This window comes from Centroberyx gerrardi, chromosome 1 (assembly GCF_048128805.1).
Source record: "Centroberyx gerrardi isolate f3 chromosome 1, fCenGer3.hap1.cur.20231027, whole genome shotgun sequence".
In the NCBI taxonomy this organism is placed as follows: Eukaryota; Metazoa; Chordata; class Actinopteri; order Beryciformes; family Berycidae; genus Centroberyx; species Centroberyx gerrardi.
In genome coordinates, this window is record NC_135997.1 from 30,380,505 (window position 1) to 30,404,007 (window position 23,503).

Genomic DNA, 23,503 nt, shown 5'->3' on the forward strand with positions numbered 1-23,503 from the left:
TCAAGTCATGGAATTGGTGAATGACACGGTAGCAAGCTGTTTAAGACCTGCTCCCTGCTTCCATAGAGACAGGCTTCTGACAAAATTCATCCTTCACATAACAAACTGTGATTACTTTTAATGCTGGGTCACTTCAATCTGTCACCACTGCTGATTTTTTTTGGGTTGGAGCCAATTAAGTTGCCCCTGGGGATAATTAAAGGAATATACCAAGTTGTTGGGAGATTGTCCCGCTAACACTAGCATACACTATGTTGAGTGCTAACAGTTTAGCATACACTATGTTGAATGCTAACACTTTAGCACTTCACTTACTGTCACTCAACATGGTGTATGCTAAAGTGTTAGCATGGAGCACTGGAGCCAACGATGGATGATTTTGGTGCAACCTGGTCTCATAAAATTTTGTGAAGTGAGCACGGAGTCTGAAATGCAGTTGTGGACACGAATTATAGGCTATAAATGTTACGTTCCTCCACCACGAATTGGATTATGTGACAATAGTATGAATTGCACATGCCATTTTCACCTGTTTGCCACATGAAAAGGTTAGCTAACGGTTAAGTTTAGGCAAGTAAAACAACTTTGGTTAAGGTTAGAGTTAACGTTAGGCAACTAAAACAATATGTTTAAGGTTAGGGAAAGGCTTTGGTTAAATAAGAAAAACTCAGAATTAAAACTTAACCCTGCAATAAGAGATTTCAGACCCTATAACCAATCCTGAAGCTAACATGTGCTACGTGGAGAATTTTTTGAGACTTAACACACTGTGTTGTTGTTTTCAGCTCTTTTCTAAAGCTTGTTGTCAAACTCGGACCCAATCGAAGCTCCTCCCGCTCTATTCAGTAGATTTCATTTTTTTAAAACTAGCTCATCTCCTCCCTCGTTGTTTGAAAGCGGCGCTCTCCCCCTCCCATTCCTGAAAAAAAGTCTCAGAATGGCGGAATCGAAAAGAGCAAGTAAACTTGTTCAACTAGTGAACTTGCTACCTGCCTCTTCACTTGTCATTGTGAGACATGTAACCTTCAATGGGGGGAAAATCTGGCAAAGCGAGTCTGGTAACCGTTGACAATTCTCCGTAGGTACGTTTATCTTAGCTATTAGCCTTTATGCACGGTCCTTCACTAGGTTTGTCTTTTGGGGTTTCCGTAGTCCAGCAGCTTTGCTGTGGGTTTATTTACAAATGTGTTGGGGTTTCTGTCACCCTCTAGTGGTCGGAAAAATTAGTGTAGCTTTAACTCAGTAGAAATTTTGGTTTATGTTGGGAATCAAACCCAGGTAGTCGGAGTTTAAGGCAAATGTTTACGCCCATCCACCACCCTGACCATTACGGAAGCGTAATGCATTCACTTGAGAAAAAAAAAATTGCCCTGTTTTTCTGAATTAACGAGATAATTATCTCAGAATTCTGAGAAAAGTTTTCATGGAAAAAAATAATTCTGCTCTGTTTTTCTGAGATAATTATCTCGTTAATTCAGAAAAACAGCAGAATTTTTTTATTTTTTTTTAAATGCTCTGTTTTTCTGAATTAACGAGATAATTATCTCAGAAAAACAGAGCAGAATTATTTTTTTTTTTTAAATGCTGTTTTTCTGAATGAACGAGATAATTATCTTGTTCATTCAGAAAAACAGAGCAGAATTTTTTTTTTTTCCATGAAAACTTTTCTCAGAATTCTGAGATAATTATCTCGTTAATTCAGAAAAACAGAGCATTTAAAAAAAAATAAAAAATTCTGCTCTGTTTTTCTGAGATAATTATCTCGTTAATTCAGAAAAACAGGGCAAAAAATTTGTTCTCAAGTGAATGCATTACGCTTCCGTAGACCATAGATAAGAATGGCATGACATTTTAAAAAGGCAGTGCCTACAAAGTGCGGTTCAAGTGCGAAACCCTATTCAGTCTCTATGAGCAAAACAAAAAATTGACATTTTCTGTGGTTGCTTTTTCCATGTTCTAACAATTTATGTGAAATGTATATGGTGTTGTTAATTGCCCTTAACCTTTTCACATTTGTCAAACAACTAGATGATCATTGTAATTTACTTGGAAGTCACAAAATGCTAACAAGCTAGCAAACTTCCGTGCAAACTTCTGTTCAAGAGAGGAGCCGTGTTTACATTTTTACACTTCAAGAATAAAACATTTTAAGGATCATGCTGTTGTTTGACAAGCGTGAAAAGTTAATGACAAATTATTTACACCCTATATTTTTCACATAAATTATTAGAACTCAGGAAAAGCAACCAAAAATGTTTTTGATTTTTTGCTTTGCCCATAGAAATTGAACTTGTACCGCCCTGTGCAGGCGTGGCCTTTTTGCCGCTTCATCACCATTCTTATCTATCACACCCTTACTTTCCACCACAGTGTCAGACTACTTACTGTTTCTAGTCCTGCCTCCTTCATGTAATCCTTTCATGGTGCTCATGGTGCTTAAGACATGGTGCTCATTTCACAAATTTCAGGAGATCAGGCTGTTTCGGTGTCTATGTTCTTGACCAACAGGACAAGCAAACTTGGTCTACCGGTATTCCCTCAAAGTTGGTTGAATTGAAGGAACTGAATTGAATTATCACTGCAATAAAATGTAAAAGAAAGTACACGGAGTTGAGGATTGCATGTGAGTCGGTCTCTCTGGCCGAATGAGATGAATAGTTCCCTTGTATTCTGCAGCCTGCTGCTCACATGGAGAGATGTGCAGCATCTTCTGGTGAAGACATCCAGACCGGTCCACCTAAAAGCCAACGACTGGAAGACCAACGCCGCCGGACACAGAGGTACAGTGCAATCTACTTCTAAAATGTTGTGCACTTTGTGACTCTGAATGGATCATGCCACGCAAAAGAAGGTTTCTGAATTAAAAACATTGCACTGCAATGCATTTCAACTGTTTGCTTCCATCAGAACATGTGAAAGAAGTTGAACGACTTGAAATTTTGCGTGCTTCACTCAGCCGCTCCTTTACTATAGACCGTACAATAAACTACTATACTGTCAACTGTACTGTAGACAGCCACAGCGTTGTGCAGCGCTCCGCGTAGCCGCTCATTCCCCTCACCTTCGCCCTCCATCGCTCATCTTCCAAGGAACTCCACAGTGCACCGAGAGCCAATTTGACTAACTTTGGAATTCCCTGCAAGGTGGACATGTTCTTCCTCTCTGAAATTTCAAGCAGATAAAAAGCCACACTGATGATTGCTTCACCCTACAGATAGTTATGACAAATGACACATTTTTCAGTGTCATCAGTAATCGCCAGTTTACGTCATATTGCTGTTGCCCTGTTAGCGCTGTAAAGAAACAGGAGTTGCTCATAACACAAAACAGTGTAGCCAATTAGTAACTAAAATAAGCTGAAAGAGTATCTTACAAGGCTACTTTATGTTACATTGTTACTGTTTAATGCTCCATCATTGTAGGAAAGAAAGCAAGTGATTATTGCCAGTTCAAAATGATTATACTGTAACATTTGCTGTAATGTGAATCTAACGGTATCAAATCTGCGTCGGCACTGCTTTTGGCGAACAGGAAAATGGATGAGGATTTAATATATTTATAGGCTTCCGTAACCAGGTGCAAAGAATTAAGGGAATCTTTTTGCCCCCCCATGGTATGTAAACTTCGCTAACGCCCAGTTTCGAGGTACCCCAGCAGTGATCGCAGTTAGTCCCTGTCAATCAGAACCTCACTGAATATGGCAGAGATTTTTTTCATGGCCTGATAAGGGCAAGTACCTATTGCACGGTTGGAATGGAGCTCTGGTGTCTCTGTTTTATAATGCTGTTGTCTCATACTCAAGAGAATCATCTTCTAATAGACTTAATACGTGGCTGATCAGAACCTATATCACTCCAGTTAAGCTGAGTAATATGTATCAACTTTCCAGATACTCGTGTTAAATGTTTAGAGGAGAAAGGTACTTTACTTCATTGCATATGGGAATGCCCAAGAATCACATTTTTTGGGGGGAATGTAATTGAATGTATATCTCTACTGATTGGAAAAGACATACCTATCCTAGCCAGACTATTTATCCTTGGTATTTACCCAGAGGACTTTGAGGCAAGTCAAAAACAGGTGCTGCTCATTGACTTTGGCCTTCTCCAGGCTAGGAGAGTGATTGCGTTATTTCGTGAGAATGTGGACATTCCTACAACAAATATGTGGTCAAAGGAAATGAAGTCTTGTCTGGCTATGGAGTAGTCAGAGGGAAAAACAAAGGACCTCAGTCGTATTTGGAGGCCATTTATGGACTTTTTAGAGAATGCGGATGTACATAAAGCATTGAGCAGGTCTCATCCTACAAGTATCTAGGAGTTTATGCAGACTCCACTCTATCCTGGACCACACACATTGATTATGTCTGCAGTTATGTGCAACAACATATTTATTTTCTTTGTAGTCAAAGTTCCTTTGGAGCAAGCAGATTTTGTTATTATTTTACAGCTCTGTAATTCAAAGCATACTGTATTATGGAATAACTGTCTGGTATAATAGCCTCTCAGAGCAGCTCAAATCAAAGCTATTCAAGCTTCTCGGAGAGTGTTCAAAGATTGTGGGGGAGCCACTTGAGCGGACAAAGGGAGTAAGAGTATGTTGAGACTGGCAAATAATATTGCTACACTCTGGGAGGCATTTCAGGGTCCCACAACATAGATGCATAAGATTTAAGCATTTTTTTATCCCGGACTCTACTCGAATGCTGAATGTGAAGTCAAGCGAAGGAATGTATAATTATGTATAGATGCCTATGACGCTGTGCAATATACATTATGTCTATGATGATGTGGGGGGTTTAATTGTCTGTATTTGTATGTTTATGTAGATCTGCTTAGGACACAAGACAAATTTCTTAGCAATCAGACAAAGTATTACCTTATTGTTGATGAGACATTTATTTGTGTTTTCCGATATATATTGAAAATGTAATAAATATATTGTGGAAAAAATAGCAAAACCCTTCCTACTGCGTGGACACTGTACTGTATGTGCGTACTATGTTATGTAGAAAGGCTATGCTTTTTATGGCTATACATGTTTTGTGCACAAGACGATCTTTTTAAAGAACAGTTCACCATAAAATTAAAACACTGTCATTATCTACTCACCCCATGTCAGTCGAGATTATTAATGTTCATACGACCACCGAAAAAAATAAAAAGTTCCATCTCCAACTAAAGTGAACAGGGTCTGGCTGTTTTGGGCAAATAATGACCATAAAAATTCTCTAAACAACTTGTGTATCACAATCCAAGTGTTTTGTAGCCGAACAGTTAGTTAATATATGGCTGCTCCTCTCCCCACTCAACACCCGCTCCACTCACATGCTGAGTATTCATGCTAGGTTTGTCAGATAATGTGGATAATGTTGACTTACAAATTTAATTAATGATAAGAACAGAATAAGAGAATAACCTTTCCAGATTTTGTTTTCCTCTATCAAGCCACTATAGCACAAATGATACCTGAACTGGTCACTATAGATCACTATAGAGAATTTTCACTGTAATTACTGACTTCTCTTCTCTCAGTCAGCCACTTGTATGGCTTTGGCCTGGTGGATGCAGAGGCCATGGTGCTGGAGGCTAAGAAGTGGAGGAGTGTTCCTGCCCAGCGCGCCTGCACCCGGATGCCAGACCGACGCACCAGGTGAGGTGAACGGCTGCAGGGAGGCAGGGCATAAAGCTGGCAGTATGCATGCTGCAGAAATGAAATCTGGCTGGTTTGTGTGACCAAAAGGACACATTTAGGGAGAAAACAACTACAGTGTGCGATTCCTACTGAGTACTGATAGAGGTCAATACATTACTTAATGTACCTTGAAATTATATTGGATATCTCATGCTCCCTAAACTGGGTTCAGGAAGCTGCGAATGTGACCAATATTAGTTTTAAATGTTCTATAAAATATATGCCTTATAAGCCTTAGCACTTAAATCTAGTTCCTAACAAATCATCCCATATCCTTTTTAACATAACACCATGCTAATTTAGTGCAGCTCTGTTTTCATAATGCTTTACTGTTTCAATAAAACTCATCAATAGTGTACGTGAGACACCTGAGGCCAGACTGCGCCTTGTTAAAGAGCGCTGCATGGTAGTAAGACACTGAAATGTATAACTCATTTTCTCATATCATGCTATTGGGCAATTTTATACTCCCTCATGTAACCGCCAGTGTTGTGATGTATAAGTAATAGATTTCAGTATAATATTTGAAAAACTGAATCTGATGTTAATGCCTTGTAATATGAATAATTTACTTTCATCAAGAGGCCATTGTAAGGAATTGGAGCATGTCTAAGTGTTGTGAGCTCAAACCATTTATAGACAATTCTGTTCCAGTTTCAGAAGGAGGAAGAGACAAAGAGAAGCGGGCCGTGACTGTCAGGGTTTTAATAAGCAGATAGAGTTACTGGAGATGGAGAAATTAAAAAGAAACGGCACCATTACAGGACAAGGAGCTTGGAGATGTAGCCTGTAGCCAAGTTCAAACTTTTTACATGTTTGCTGTACTTCTACTGGTCACATAAACACTCATGACACTGTAAGGTGCTTGGGATAAAACTTTTTGTACACATAAACACTCACAATACTGTAAGATGCTTGGGATAAAACGCTGTGTCTGCCATTGTAGAATACTACTCACAAAAGCTAACGGGCTAAGATATAGCTACGATGCTAACGCGGCAGTTAGCATTAGCGTTAGCGTCTGCTAACATAGTTGTTGTTAGTGTGGCACTACTATTTCCCTCCAGTGTTCTATCACTTGGCCAACTCCAACACTAATAGCTATTAAAAGTGCATGTTTTACCACAAAAAAGTTTAAGCTTTAAACTGGCTCATAGCACCCCCCCCCCCCCACCCCAAGTCACTACCAAGACTGGTAGTGTCTTGGGGTGGGGGAATACAGGCTGGAAAATGAGTTTTAATGACCACCTGGCCAAGTAATCATTGAGTCATTGGTAACAAAATCAACAAAATCTGCCTTAGTGGATACAGGTTCATGTGAGGTCTGGTTTCATGTATTGTACTTTGAAATCTGTAAACAATCTCTCCAAGTAATCTCCTGGTATCATCGCTACAGTATTTTTAGTCGCAGAGCTTGAATTAATGTAAATGCCTTAAGCAGAAACAGACTCAAAGGAGAAGCAGTGATTGTCGAATAGACAATTTTAGCGTTTTATTCATTGTTTGATTCAGTTATTGGAAGTAAGTTTATTCAGTTCATGGAAGTGCTGTAGTTTTTAGATTAGGTTAGATTAAACTTTCCCCGACGTGAAATTGGTTGCAGCAGCAACAGGATACAGCATAGAAAAATAATAGGATATAAATAAGAATCCAGCAAATGGGGGGTAACAAATATGACACAACAATTACACCATATTAGGTAAAAGGTTATGAATGAAAAAAATATGAAAATATCTGAATTTACAGCATGTGTGTGGGGTGTGCAAAATCAGAACATACAGAGATAAAGAAAAATGAATGGGGAAATATGAAAAATATGTACGATTTTAACAAATATGGTATGGAAATAAATGAAAATATAAACATATGCAATATATAACAAATGATAAAGTAATAGAATGTGAAAAAAATGTAATTTACAGCATATACTGGATAATGTGAATTAAAAGCATATATAGCCTACAGGATATAAAACGATTTTGTTTGTTTGGGGGTTTCTAAGAAGTGATTAAACTCTATCCAGTGGGGTCGATGGTAAGGATGCTTTTGAGAGGAACATAATGAGAGCGGTTTGTTTTCATAGTCCCTTGAAGATGTTATTTCAAACCACCCAGAGCCCTGATACTGACAAATAGCCACAAATTGACCCAGATGTCAGTAATGACAGAAAGCAAAACAACTCTGCATTTAATGTCTTGTTTTTTTCAGACTTTTTATATTGCCAGGAAGAGGGCAAAATACTGTGGTTTGTTTTCTGGGATGGATCTGTTGCCAAACGCTTTCTAATGCACTGAAGGAGGCATGATAACATGTTCTGGGGGCTCTTTTGTCCGCCGCAAAAATGGTGGCACACACTTTACAGTCAGTCAGCTATTTGTGCCCCCTCCATGCCCTGCAGCTGTGTGTGTGTGTGTGTGGCTCTGCAGTGGAAAGTCCTTTCTCATATGATCTGAAACGAGGCTCTTAACGCAGTGTGATGGCTTCGATGGAGCTTCTCCTCTCCCCGCTGTCACAGAGGAACATCAGAGGAATGTTGACAGCAGAAATGTGGCTTAATGGCAACTCACCAGGGTATCTCGGAGACGGGGAGGGTGATATGACATGTCCTGATTGTTTAGGTGATTAAGAGTGTGCAGCATGGCCGGCTCGAGCACAATGCTGTAAGAGAAAAACAGCTATAAAACACAGTCCTGTTTGGCTGAGCAGGACCATAAGGAATGTGCTGGAGAGTCATCTAACGTCCTAACTGTTGCTGGAGGTATTCCTTTTCAGCACGATTTCCACTGTTTACACCATGAATTTGGCCATGATGGTAACTACAAAATAAAAGTTTCTCCCAATGTTTTAATACCCACTGATTCACAACTACAATAGCTGAATGCTTCCATACTGCATTGGTTTGTAAGGTGCCCCAGTGGCTCAGTCTGGTGTTCCAGCAGCTGTATTATTCAAATCCAATGAAACTTTTACATGAACTGTTGAGTTGAGCCTCGGAGAGCAGCAGCATAAGATAAGATGTGATAAAACAACGATTCCTGTGGGGGAATTGGGTTGTTGCAGCAGCAAATAGTAATAGAATGCAGAAAAGAGTAATAGAATATAAATAAGAATAGAGCAAATGGGGGGTCATATAAACGTGTGCAACCAACAATTTCAACATTAGAAGGTCTTAGGTAGAATGTATGAATGAAGTATGGATTATTATTAGGATGTGCAAGACAGCAGTAGAACATACCGAGTCCAAAAAATATAATATGCACCATGAAACAAGTGGAAATCATAAAGAAAAACCCATCTATATGCAAAATACGACAATCAGAAGGATATGGGAATATGAAGAAAACAAATATGTGAATTTACGGCCATACAGAAGGCCATACATGTGTACAGAAAGTGTGCAAGCGTGTTGACTTGCATTATAGAAAACATATACACCAATCACTGTAACTACCTCTGATGCCTCAGGCCATCAGTTTCAGAACAACCGCAGCACCAACACAAAGCCTTTTTTGCCCTTTGCTGTCCTTGTTAAGGAAAAATTGCTGGAGTGTGGTAATGACAGTGCTAATGGGTTTTTGGCATAGGTCCTTTGTTGTTATATTACATGATTATATTACCCAATTTCACCACAGAGCTCTGTCAGCAAAGACGGTTTCCTCTGTACCACAGAGTTCACTCAGAGAGAAAGAAGATGTCACATCCATATGCGAGAATCAGGGTTTTTGTTTGAAATATGATGAGGGCTGACGGTCAGCTGAGCCTTACCAAGGTTTCAGTTTGTTTGAAGGGCCCATTGAAGCTTTTAAAGGAATACACAGAGTTTTTGGTAGATTCTCCTGTTGGTCAACTTCGCTATTGAGTTTAGCATGGAGCACCGGAGCCAACGATCTACCAGGGACACATGGGTGAATAGCTAAGTAGACCAAAATCTACTAAAAACTGTATTTCATTAAGAGGAATGAGAGAGGGAAACAAGCTGATCAGTAGCCCACTCATTTATTGATTATTTGTTGGCTTACTTTTCTTTTTTAAATCAATAAAAGCCATTGATATGTTTATTAAAAAACTAGCACACCGACACAGAAACTGCCTCAAAGTGAAAAGTTTAAAGTAGGAACATGTTTTAATACAGAGGCTCAATAAGGAGACCATATGTTCCCCAGTCACACTTTCTGTCATCTGGATCCGTTATTGGAGCATGTGCTCTGCAACGTGACACTTTGCTCTGTGTGACTGTTGATTAAGTTTCTGTACATAGTATGTTGGAGACCATGCAGGCGTACACACACACCACACACCACACACACACACACACACAGCCCCAGTTTGATTTTCATTAGCCTGGAGCAGGAGTGAATCGATTGGCTTTGCTTATCCACCCCTGTCCAATTGAGGAGTGGAAACTATCCTGTCAGTATGTTCATGAGAGAGAAATGGCCGGAGTTCTCAAATGACCCACTTGCTGCATCATTCTCTATTGCTGTGTGTGTGTGTGTGTGTGTGCATAGGCCGTAAAGGATGATGATATATTTCTGTCTTGTCCAACAATCATTACATCCATCTGTTGTTCAGAAGCACAGCGAACAGTTGAAGACTTTGCATAGAAACTCAGAGTGCTTTTTTATGAAAACAATAAAAGCCAAACACATACAAAAATAGTGCAAACCCACCATACAAATGCATATCACATCGAAATATACATATACGCATGCCACATACAGAAAACAGACATAACATGCATCATAGAAGAAATGTACATATACACATATTACTACACATATTATTAGAATATACATAATGCACATGTCACAGAATGTAGATTATAATCCCAATAGAGATACATTTTTCTTACAATATAATAATTAGATGAACACCAGAAAATTACATTCAACTTAATATTATGTCATTAATAATGTCATGACTATATAGTTGCCCCATAAAGTATTCACCCCCCAATGTTTCTGCACATTGTCTTTATTGTATTACGCTCTTATTCTAATAATTATCATGCACTCACTATATGCTTATAATGTGCTTATGATGCCTTATAATGTCTTATAAGCGCCACCTCAAGTAAAGTGTTACTAAACAGTTAAAATAGTGTTACTAAACGAGTTATTAAGAAATGTATGAAACCCACCACTGAATTTAAAAAAACATGTTTCAGTGATGATCGTCATTTACCAAAAAATGTATTTGTATTTTTAAAAAAAACAAATCCATGAGCATGTCTTTCTTTGTTGTGGCAGGTACATCCGTGTCGGCCAAAGCCTGAACAGCAGCATTTCCACCTCTGGGTGCTCAGAACAAGCGGAGCAGCACGTGGCTTACCTGGAGCACGTGGTGGTCAAGGTCCTGATCGTCCACCCACGACGAGGAGACCTGGAGATCAACCTCATCTCTCCGTCCGGGACTCGATCACAGCTGCTGGCCAAGAGGTGAGAGCTACACACACCAACACACGCCGGGGTTAGACTGATATACGGGGCCCGTATTGGACTTTAATTAAAAATCAGATCTGGTCCAGTCAGTGTCCTCTACCTCTGATATGATGCAGTTTGTTTGATTACATATTTATTGTAGAATTGATCAATACTACACTGGTTGTCTGTGGACCTTGACCTGAACTGATTCTAATGAGACATTTCAGTTGGATTCCACTCAAGTATGCATGAATGTTTTTATTCGTATTCTTATTATCCTGTGTTTCAGTGAAGAGTTTTAGTGTTCCATGATGGTCTAAATGCTGTTTCAGAGGCTTTTCCACCCTGACAAGAATACAATTCTGGGGAAAACACTGAATACTTGGAATTTTGGAGAATTTTTTGGCATGAAAATAAGACATTTAATATTGGCACAAAACATGGGCTTCTGACAACTTCAATCCAAAAACCATTGATATCAGTATCAGCCTTTAAAACCCCAGTCTATCACACAGAAATTCTTCCTGGTATATACAGTGAGTCCCATATGTATCTGGGCTGCAACACGCTGTAGTTAGGTATTAGTAGGGCTGTAGTTCTTTAACTGTTCACCTGACATGGTTGAAAATAACCTCAAATTAAAGTTGACACACTGCATTTTAGATTACATTACATTTATTAAAAATTTAAAATACTGCAGGTTGTGCATGCAAGTGCAGGGAAGAACAAAAGCACGGGATGAAACCACAATACAGTATAGAACCTCTGAGGATAAAAACACAGAAACATCAGAGACCTATTTGTACTTTGGCTCACCAACATAGAAGACTTACAAAAACCCTGAACTATACTCAGGCATGAGGCAGCTTATTATGTACAGCAGCACAGTGCTGGTAGAAGTGCTGTGTGATCTAAATCATCTAAAATGTCTTTTCCTTGATTATGGATGAAACTTAACTTGAAAATGTAAATCTACTAAACAACTGTGGGAAATGAATTGAATAACTGTTTAGTTAGGGAACCTGTTTTGGCTCATGTGCTGCCCCTTGTCCTTGTTGAAGTTACACTGCCCCAAAAAAAAAAGACAAAAAACATGACATAAGGCTCTGAGTGGCCCAGTTGGCTCGGGCGCAGCATTATCACTGTTAAGGTTCAGAGTTCAATACACACTTGGGGTCAATAAAATACACATGTGAACTGTGTGGCTCTGTATGAGAGCACTTTATATTCTCCATTAAGTGGTAGAAAATCATAAAATGTCAATTCTGTAATATACAAATGTCCCTCAGTAATCGCCATTGTTCTCAGATTACTGAAGTGTAAAACAGTGCTCTTTCAAAATAAAGTAAACAAACAATAGAATAGAAAATTATTAAGATTGACGTGTTTACTGTCTGTCCCTTCTCTCATCCAAGGGATCCATGAAGATGATGGTTCATAATGATCAACTATTTCTTTCAAAAAGGGTTCTTCAAATGAAAAAGGTTCTTGATTGAACTATTTGTCTTGCAAAAAACCCTTGAGGAACCCTTTCAACCAAAAACAATTCTTCAGACACAAAGAGAAGAACCCTTTTAAAACCCTCATTTCTAAGAGTGCAGGAGCAGATTTTAACCTCATAGTCATGGTGTCACCTCCAAAGTAGGAGGTGTTGCTTTCAAAGAAATGCAAAAAGCTCATGAACACACACACACACACACACACACACACACACAGCCTGGGGCTTGACAGGCTGAAGGACATGTACTGATCCCTCTGCTGAAATCCCTGTCAGAGCGAAGCAGCTCCCCATCACTCAGAAAAGTTTGACCGTTTTGTTTTTCACATCCTCCCTCCATCCATCCCTCGCCTTCTCTTTCTCCCCCCCATTTCCCTTGTGGGTCCCGCATCCTCTTCGTTGATATTCTCAGAGTGCTGTTCGTAGTCATACAGGGGAATCTATGATTGTTATTCTAATATGCTCATGAATAAAACCAGAGAAAAAAAAGCCTTTTGGAGTGTAGATGGATCGCTCAGTTCCCTCTCTGTCTGGGGAAATCTCAAAAGGCAGGCATCAGTGGCTGAGAGACGGCCCGCCTCCTTTTATTTCACCAGGGTCTTAATGATTGGAGTCAGCTTCAAACAACACTCTCCACTCTTTATTTATCTCACAGTGCATCTTGTTGCACCGTCGGTGAACACGTTGGTTATTACGTCCTGTCGTGTGGTTGCCTTCTACGGTTTGTTTTAATTGAGTTCCTTCATCATAAAAGAAAGGTCTCTCCAGTGATCTGAGACTCAGAGTGCTGCCCCATCCAAACTGCTCTGCAGATATTTGCCCTGACTTAGCAAGACTTGGAGATTACATTTATGGTTGACTACCTACCAAGATACTCACTGCAGGGTTCAACGGCTACGTGTTTTTAAAGGCCGATACCGATATTTTTGGGAAGCTGCCGATAGCGGTTGTTTTGGGCTGATATTCAGTATCAGTAGTAAGTGATCTATGACCTTTATCAACCTCCATAGGCGACCAGCAGGAATTGCAACAACATTGATAGAACTTATCTCCTCATACACAAGTCTCTGGCACAGGTGGCCTGTAACTGCCACATGCAATAAAGTCATATTTTCACTATAGAGAGGAGCAAACTAGTTAATCAGAGCAGAGATCAACAGGAAGGTCTGGTGAGGGGAGGCGATTAGAACTGTTAAACTCGAAAGTGAGTTTTGAAAGACAGAACTCTCAGCACCTGGCCAAGTAATGGTGGAGTCATTAGTATTGAACAACAACCCTGTCAACCCCACAGATATATTATGGTCGTTTTGTGCTATGGGACAGTAAAAATTATTTATTGCATCTTTAAATTTGACCATTTTCATGCCAAGTATTCAGAGTTTATACCAGAATTGTATTCTTGTCAGGGTGGAAAAGCCTCTGAAACGGCACTAAAACTCTCCAGACTACTGAAATAGTTTTAGGTGGGTTAGCAGCTCCTTAAGGCAGGGTGAGGCAGGTTTCATGTCAGGTTTTAGAGACTGACACCCTAAAGCTGTTGGGTAAAATCCTCCCACACCACTCTGGAATGATTTCTGGCCATGGGGGGAACCTCCATCATATCGGACGTGGACCACACTGACTGGCCAATACCCAATTTAATACAAGACCGGTATCAGCCCGATTTATTGATCTATCTGTAACTCACACGTCTACTTACACACTTATGCACATACACATGCGCTTGACACAATCTGATATTGAATGGCCATTTTTCTAGTTTTGCTGCTCCGTCACAACATAAGTCATGTTCTTCATTACACAGAGGCTTTGCCAGGAGAGACGGTTTTAGTTGAATTTAGAGCTGAATGGTAACGGTGTGGCCAGCACCTCACAGGGCTATCTATTAAAACCATTTACCAGCCAAGCAACAGACAGCTAGATTTACCTTTTAATTTTCTCCCAATGAAGCGGAATGATTCAGTCTGCCCGTCCTGTGAGGTAAATGCATGCAGATTGCCTGTACAGTACAGCGATGTACGTCGCTAGTGTAGTGCAGAGACTACTGGACGGGACAGAGCTCATTTGAAGCTCATGCAGCTTGCCAGGCTGGAGATGTACTGTTGGGCATCACTGCTGCTTATTATCCCCTGCGAGAATGAGGGGGTGGAGAGGGGGGATTTCTGCTGTAATCAAACTGTGAGCCGTTCAATGAGAAATCCTCCCGAAGAGAAGAGTTACAGACGAATGAAGAGTTGTCAGTCCAGCCTCACGCAGCATGTGGCAGGAGCTCAGATGAGCAGACGGCTGTTGAAGCTTTGTCCGGTTGCTGCATAAACCTTTTTTTTTTTTTTTTTTAATTATTTTTATTGGGTGAGTAAGGTTCTGAATACAATACATTCAATCTTCAACATGTTACATAATCATCATTTCTTCAAAATAAAAAAATAAAAAAATAAAAAATAACAAAAAAGGAAGACAAATTTCATGATTTGACCCTGTTTAAGTTGCTCATCCACAAATATCATACAGTCACCTATGGTTGTCATCACAGGTAATATAGCATCCCCACCCACACATACATATACACGCTTATCACACATACACACACACACGCAAACACACACGTACACACACACACACATACACCCACGCAAACACACACACACACACAACACACAACAAAACAAAACAAAATAAAAATGAAAACAGGGTTCCTTAAATTTTATGGATGCTGGATGATTGTGATTTTGCGGCTCTGCTATCTACAAAGCTTCATAAATTGAGCTCCATATCTTGTGAAATTGTTTCTCTTTGTTGCTGTCCACCGACATTGTCCTTTGCTTGTTGCTGCATAAACCAAGGAGGCATCTGGGATACAATGATGTAATCCAGGACACAGAGCTGTCCTTCAGATTCAAACCACCTCACCAACACCCACACAAACTGTCACCTTTATTGCTTTGAGCAATCAAGTGGACATGTGGGTTTTCACTATAATGAATTTTAAACTTTTTTTTCCCCAAAGTGTTTGTTTCTGCTGTCAACTGTGAGCGATTCTCTCCCTCTTAACCTCTCTCACCCCTCTTTTTGTCTCACTGTTTTATACACAGGTTGTTTGACAATTCCAATGACGGCTTTAGGAACTGGGAGTTCATGACCGTTCATTGCTGGGGCGAGAGGGCAGAGGGCACATGGACCCTGGAGATCACCGACTCACCCTCACAGCTACGCAACCCCGAGGTGCTGGGTAAGGCTCAGCAACACATGCTCGCTCATGCACGCATTTACATTTTAGACATTTAGCTGATGCTCTTATCCAGAACTTAGAATTATTGCAACAGCAGAATAAGCTTCAATTCCTAGATCGTCAACAATTACAAGCAACCATACACCAAACCACACACTTTTGTTATCTGGTTTTAAAACGTTTGCCATTCTTTGGCCCAGGCAAGCTAAAAGAGTGGACGCTGATCCTTTATGGCACATCTGAGCACCCTTACCAGTCCTACGGCACTCAGCACTCCCGCTCTAGGATGTTGGAGATCCCGAGCCCAGAGGAGATACTGGACGAGCCGGAGCACCAGGAGGAAGAGGAAGACGAGTACAACGGTGAGAGGCTAGTACTTTCTAGGAATGGTAGAATACATTTTTTCCCTAACTTTCACATCTTTATTGAAATATAAAAGGTATAACATTGCAATTAAGGATGGAAAAATCAAAGATTGGGTCACTGAATATTATTATAACAGCATCGAATAACTTTATACATTTATGCAAGGAGAGGACAGAGAAAACAGGAATAGTTAAAAAAGGATGTGTGCTAAAACAAAAGAGAATGAAATCATTTGTAGGGATTATAAAAATACTTGCCAAAGTGATTTATAAAAATAAAGTGCATTTTTTGTTAACAGTTGCCCTCAAGGAGTTTATCAAGGAATTAATCTCTAATATGTTGAATTTTATGTATTTGCATTAATGAATGAACATTTTTAAAGACGTTTCTGACATGATGATGCATATGTGACACCCATCAAGGTCCATGCAACAGTGAGTGTGGAGACCAGGGCTGCGATGGACCAGACGCTGACCACTGTCTCAACTGTATCCACTTCAGCTTGGGGAGCTTGAAAAGTGGCAGGTAAAAGGAGTTAAAGGGAGGGGAATGGAACTGGCCAAGGCAAAGCTGATGTTCATACATGCCGGCGTTCCACTCATCTTTGCTTATCACTTTAGGTAGCAGATTGGAGTTTTAGTTATACAAACATTTTTTGAAGGAGGCAGAAATAATCTCATTGGTTGAGTTAAACCTGAGTGGGCGGAGCCAAAGAAAACTGTTTTTCAGAGCGCAAGCTAGCTAACTGTATGGAACACTTGAATGGCAAAGAAGGGATTTGGGTCACAATAAAAATAAAAACAATGAATGGCAATAACTTAGTGGACAATATGACTAGATTGATTTTTGTTTTCAGTTACTAGCAGAGTGCTATGTTCATAATATTAGCTTTCTCCTCTCTTACTTCTTGCCATTTTCACTTGGCTTAAACGTCACTTAGCCAGAAAAACTGTGCTTCTTTGGCTCCGCCCACTGAGGTTTCACTCAACCAACGAGATTATTTCTGTCTCCAGAGCCGCACTGCCTCTGAGAAATGCTTGTAGAACTAAACCTCCAATCTGCTGTTAAGTCTCTTTGCACCTCCCTGTACCTCTACGTAGAACCTGTGTAAGTCACTGTCCACTGGGATACTATGAGGACCCAGCGGCCCGTCGCTGTAGACGCTGCTATAAAGGCTGTGAGAAGTGTGTCGGTCGATCAGCCACCGAGTGCCACACCTGCCGAAGAGGCCTCTACCTCAACACACTCAACTCCACCTGCACCGATACCTGCCCTTCACGATATTTTACTGATGACAGTAAGTCAAAACGATTGATATATGGGGCCAATATTGGCCATTTATTAAATATCAGGTATGGGCCAGTCATGGTCGCTCCTCTGATATGATGGATATGATGCAGTTTGATTGATTATTGTATAATTGATTGATGTTACACTGGCTGGAAGCCCTTAACTTGAATTGATTCTAATAATGAAATGAATGAAATATTTTGATCAGATTCCACACAAGTATGGATGAATATGTTTTTTTTAGTAGTAGTAGTAGTAGTGGTAGTGGTAGTGGTAGTAGTAGTATCATCCTGGGTTTCGATGAGTTTTGGTGTCCCATATTCTAAAATACCTGCAAAATATCAGTATCTGTCTTCTAAAACCAATACTGTTCGAACTCTAGTGTAGATTAAACCAGCCAACTGTGAAATGAAATATGTTTGTGTTGAAGTTCTATTTACATGATAGTTTAAAACAAATGCCTTTTTTAAAATGTTGAGAAAATCCCAAACTTCTAATTTTGTTATTGCTATCTTTTATCACGATTCCTTTTCAAACAAAGTAGGACAGGCTCATGAAACTTTTCCACCCTGAATGACGGCCACATTTTATTTGGCCGATGGACCAAAACACCCACTGAGTTGGATAAGCTTTCGACCAACTTCATAGGTCAACTCCCACATAGGCTAACACTGTTATCCAGGAAGAGTTCTTGATCGATAAGATCTGTTCTTATTGTGATATGACCATCACACACACACACACACAGACATTTAAATGATATCCGCTGCTTCTCTGCTAGAAAACAAAGATGCCCTGTAAGATCCATGATCCTCTCACACATCTGGTCCACATCTCTTATCTCTATTTCAGCCTGTGATTTATTGAGCGGGTGATCATGTGATCAGGCCAGAGTTCAAGGATGATTTACTGAGAGGTTTTTCCTGCAATTAAGACAGATGTCGGGATTGTGACTCTTGGTTTCTATAAATCCTTCAAGTTCACCCCGATTTGGTTGACTAATTGTGAATCTGTGAGTGACTGTGGGTGTCTGCTTCACTGCCATCTGTGTTTCTGGCCCATAACCGGCTGATTTGTCACTGTTGTGGGTTATAACTCTGCAATAACGTTTACCCACTTTCCCACACATTGGAGTTTTAATTAAGGCCAGTATAAAGTGGATCTCGAAATTACACATCCTTTCAACACTTCTTGTTTCTATTGACATGAGGCCTGCAATGAAAACCAATTAAGTGCATTTTTTTCTACTTTCATTTAGACATGGTAACCCACAACAAAAAAAACAAAAGGCTACACATTTCTGAAATTAATGGCTACACACTTCTGAATTAAAGATAGAAAAACTAAAACACCTTGGTTGGATAAGTGTACACAACCTTTATAATGGGAGTTGTAATTGTACTCAGGTTTAAATAAACACCATCCGAAGCAAGCACAAAGCTAATTTGCCTTCATGGGAGCGATCTGATCGAATCAGAATAAAATCAGCTGTTCCTTTGTTTCTTAGTGTGTGTCAGTATAAAGAGACAACAATAGGCAACAAGGAGCTAGCAAAAGATCTCCGGGATTGAACTGTTGAAAGGTACAGGGGAGGGAAGGGTTCTAAAAATATATCACAGGCCTTAAATATATTGAATCAAGAAAAGCATAAAGTAAGGCAGCAGCAGGACCTTGTCTAGACAAGGCCGTACCTCCTAGATGGATGACCAGGCAAGGAGCACTCATCAGGCACCAAGAGGCCAACAGCAACCTGGAAGCTCAGCTAGGCTAACTAGCTAACCTAGATAATTTAGTATGACTAGATTTAATTTTTTCAGTTAGTAGTGCCGGTAGCGCTAGTCCTAGGCTTCATTATATTAGCTTCCTCCTCTCAGTCTAATGTTACTTAGCCCGAAAAAACTGTGGTTCTTTGGCTCCGCACATTGAGGTTGAACTCAACCAATGAGATTATTTTTGCCTCCAGAGCTGCTCTACCTCTGATAAATGTTTGTAGAACAAAAACTCCAATTTGCCACTTTCCCTCCTCTTCTTGATGCCTCTGCATGCTCTCTATCCCAGTTCAGAGACAGTGCCTGAAGTGTCATGAGACCTGCATGAGGTGCCTGAGGGACGCAGACAGGTGCACCTCCTGCAGCAAAGGCTACAGGTGCGCACTAGACAGCCACACTACCATTTATATTTGACCTTTTGCTTTGAAACAAGCACCGTGACGTTGGGTTTCTGTCTGTAGTCTGGCAGGGATGACTTGTGTTCCCGAATGTGCCAATGGGACCTTTTTCCACCTGGAGGAGATGAAGTGCAGCCCGTGCCATTCCTCCTGTTGGACGTGTACAGGTCAGTGTGTTTGCAGTGTCTGTACAGTCTCTACAGCACTACACATCTCAGTTTGAAATGCCGTTCTTTCACTCACTGAAAAAATGTAATCCCTCTAGGAATTTGTGATCAGTGATTAACGCAAATTTAATCAATCCAGAATTATCAAAATTTTTCTGAATCGGCCCAATCAACGAAGTCATTTTAATTTTGCATCATCATAATCATCGCACCTTTTACATAAAATGGTCCAATTAAACCATATGTCAACAAACTATGTCAACCTTTGTCTTCTTAATAGTTTCATACTTGAGTTTTATTCACCCCTACAGGTATAAGAAGTTGATTTGAACTTTGTTTTTCATTTAAACTGCATAATTATAGTTTGTTTATTATGAGTCTTTGGTTTGCATACTGTCAGTCAGAAGAACGATTAATTATGGGCTGATTTTATGTTGTGTTTACTGTGCTGATGTTGAGTTGAAGGTGTGTTTTATAAAGGTGGGAATCTAAGCACAGTGTTTTCCTTTGTTGTGCCTTTGAGCACATGTTTTTCTGTTACACTCTAACATAAACACAAACATACCTTCATCTAACAGTTGGAGCAAGGTAAGTTTATTATGTCTGTGATGACTTCTATCTATTAGAGCAAGGACTTAAGTGGGTTCTCACAGAAAGGCATATAACTTCCGAACAGATTCACCTAACACCATCAAACTTTGTGGCCTATCAGCAGACAGAAGAAGAGGCAGCTTACCTCCATTATTCACCCAATCAAACATGGGGGCACTGAAGAGCTCATTCCCAGTTTAGACATAACCGCCCTGCTAATTTTTCCAAAACTTGGTCCAGTGGTAGAAGGGCAGCACTAATGGAAACTGAACAGATATAGAGCTGATTGGCCATGTGGTGTTGAGATAATCGACTAAAATGCTTAAAAGTGGCTAGAATTTGAACAGGCAGATCTCATGTCCCATTTCAGGTCCAGTCATGAAAATGTGTGCATCTCCTGATGTGAAACAAGTTGGTAATGGGGCATGGAAGAAATTACGAACTTTTGGTGAATCCGAAATGTGGAACTGGCATATATTGACAATTACATAGCATTGGCGGAGGTATGTGCTCTACTGAGTGCTATCTAGTTTATTTATATTTTGACCAGAGTTCCTTCTTTGCCATACAAGTTTGCCAGTTAGCTAATGTGGGCGTCAAAAAATTGTGGCTCTGCCCATTGAAGTCTGAAATCTTGTCATCCACCATGAATCACTGACGTTTCACTGGCGTTGCACTGATAGCATGTGGATGATGCACCTGCTGTGCTCTTGATAATGCTACCCTAAAGCGACATGAAGGTTTTGAATTTGCATGACATGGGGTTTTATATCTGTGTCTCTCAGGACCAGGTAAGGAGGAGTGCATCCAGTGTGCCGAGGGCTTCCTGCAGCAGGAGTGGAGGTGTGTGCAGACCTGTAATCCGGGCTACTACTCTGGACAGGCAGCAGGCTTCCCTCTGAGGATGTGCCACAAGTGAGTGATTCTCAATCTCAAATATCTGAAAGATTCATGATCCCTGGATCATTTTTAAAGTGTTGTTACCATGGTGCTGTGGTCATCAAAAGCGATTTCAGGAGCTACTTCCTGGTATGTGGATGTACCGTGCCCCAACCTAGAGCTGGATCATGACTTCTACCTTACTGTCTGGTGTATGAGCGCACACTGGATTTCCCTCATACAGGGCTCTTAGGGCTCTGCACTGCCTAAACAGTGCATACTGTACTAAGCACTGCGCATGGGAAAAAGTCTTACACATGGACGACAGAGCCTGGCACTTAAAGAGGTGCTCCTCCCAAGCACCTAATAAACCGATCATTAATTAGGTCTATATGTCATCGCCATGAATGTGCCTTGGGACTGGACAGACTGTACTTATTCCACCCGCTGCTATTCATGGCAGTTCATACATTAGGTCGGGCCGTTTTAACATTCAACACCAAGTATTGACTTTATCCAGTCCATGTGCTTTAGATGAAAACCACCTTGTCTCTGGTGAACAAAAAAAATCAGCACAATCTAATTAGATGGCATTTGATGATGCAATTACAGCTGGGGAGGCTTTGATTGAACTTCTTATTTTGAGATAAACTATGTCGTGAACTCCAAGCCAATTTAAATATCGCCCACATTGTGAAGTGCATTTATGCTTTGAGAATTTTGGGGGCTTTGAGTATTTGCTCTGGGTTTATTGAGTATGTCAGTGTTTGAGCATCTAAGTTGGTTAGTCTGCTAGGCGGGGTGGAGCTTTTTTGTCTACTTTCGCATCATATTTTCACCACAATTGTTATCTCTCCTCATCAGTGCCCTTTCTCTTATTCCTCTCCTTCCTTTCTCAGTGATTCCAGCCATCCTTTCCTCTCCCTCTGTCCTTGTTTTTGCTTTCTTTCTGTCTCCTCTGTCTCTTTTATTTCTTTAATTTCCTGTTCGCCAGTATTTTGTGCAGATATTCCATATCTTTATCTTTCATCAAACATCATCATCATGCATACAAATGTGGAATCCAATCAAAATGTCTCATTAGAATCAGTTCAGGTTAAGGTCTTCCCACAGACAACCGGTGTAGTATTGATCAATTCTACAATAAATATTAATCAAACAAACGTCATATCTAAAATCATATCCATCATGTCAGAGGTGGATCACACTGACTGACCTATCTCTGATTTTTAATAAAAGGCCAATATCCGCCCAATATACTGGTCTATCCCTAGTCCTTAGGCAGTGTGTGTGTGTGTGTGTGTGTGTGTGTGTGTGTGCGCGTGTGTGTGTGTGTGCGTGTGTGTGTGTGCAGCTGTGTTTGTGTTCAAACTCTTTTCATTCCTTGCCCCTCAACAATAATGCCAGCCTAAGCCCCCTAGAGAAGGTCCATCAACCACAGTCTCTTTGCTCTGTGGTCTTTGCAGCTATTAACCACAGAGCCACCATCAGCTGTCAAAGCCCATGCCCTCCACCCACCGCTAAATACTGATGCCTTTCTCTGTCTGGCTGTGTGGCTGTACGTACCTAATGGAGGCAGTATGCCCAGGGAGTACCCAAGGTGGAAGTAACCAATTACAATTTACTGTGGTTACTGGAATTAAGTATCTGTTTTATGTACCTGCAAACTTTTGAGTATTTTTTTAAGTCAGTAATTTTCCTTTTACTTCACATATTTTAACTTAAGTATTGTACTAAGCAACATTTTCAGTCGCATCCATAGAGTACAAATTTTGTAGACTCTCCATTAGCATTGCATCAGAAACTCACATGATCGTAAATCGTACCTGCGTCAAACCTGTGTAAGCATGTGGAAGAAACGTTAAGTTAAATAACTAACATTAAATGTTCAAATTTGTTAACATTAAATGTTATTATTAATGATAGACACTTAGTTATAATTAGCCAAAAAGCCATCTACCCAGCTACAGCGCAGTTTGTGTTTGTCTAGTTGTTGTCTAGCTAGTTCCTTGCTAGCTAGTTAGCTAGTAGCACGAGAAACATTGCTGTAACTTTATGGAGTAGTGGGGATTGGCATTTTCATTTTTTTTTCTTTTATTTACTATAATCCTATCACACGATAAATTATTATTCACGTTGATTAGGAACTTTATTTTTAAAACTACTGTGTCCTCGTCTGTTTAGCATTGTATGGGAAAG

General features: G+C 40.2%; 1 protein-coding gene across 1 annotated transcript in view; it reads left to right on the forward strand.

The window, feature by feature from the left end:
• Window positions 1-23,503, forward strand: part of pcsk6 (proprotein convertase subtilisin/kexin type 6) — a 51,504-nt gene that overhangs the window by 22,814 nt on the left and 5,187 nt on the right. The window contains exons 10-19 of the mRNA XM_071908910.2: window positions 2,677-2,780; window positions 5,535-5,652; window positions 10,944-11,132; window positions 15,708-15,844; window positions 16,045-16,206; window positions 16,633-16,735; window positions 17,311-17,507; window positions 19,559-19,646; window positions 19,731-19,834; window positions 21,211-21,340. Of these exons, the coding sequence (XP_071765011.2) occupies window positions 2,677-2,780; window positions 5,535-5,652; window positions 10,944-11,132; window positions 15,708-15,844; window positions 16,045-16,206; window positions 16,633-16,735; window positions 17,311-17,507; window positions 19,559-19,646; window positions 19,731-19,834; window positions 21,211-21,340 (1,332 nt within the window). The remainder of the gene's footprint in view (window positions 1-2,676; window positions 2,781-5,534; window positions 5,653-10,943; window positions 11,133-15,707; window positions 15,845-16,044; window positions 16,207-16,632; window positions 16,736-17,310; window positions 17,508-19,558; window positions 19,647-19,730; window positions 19,835-21,210; window positions 21,341-23,503) is intronic.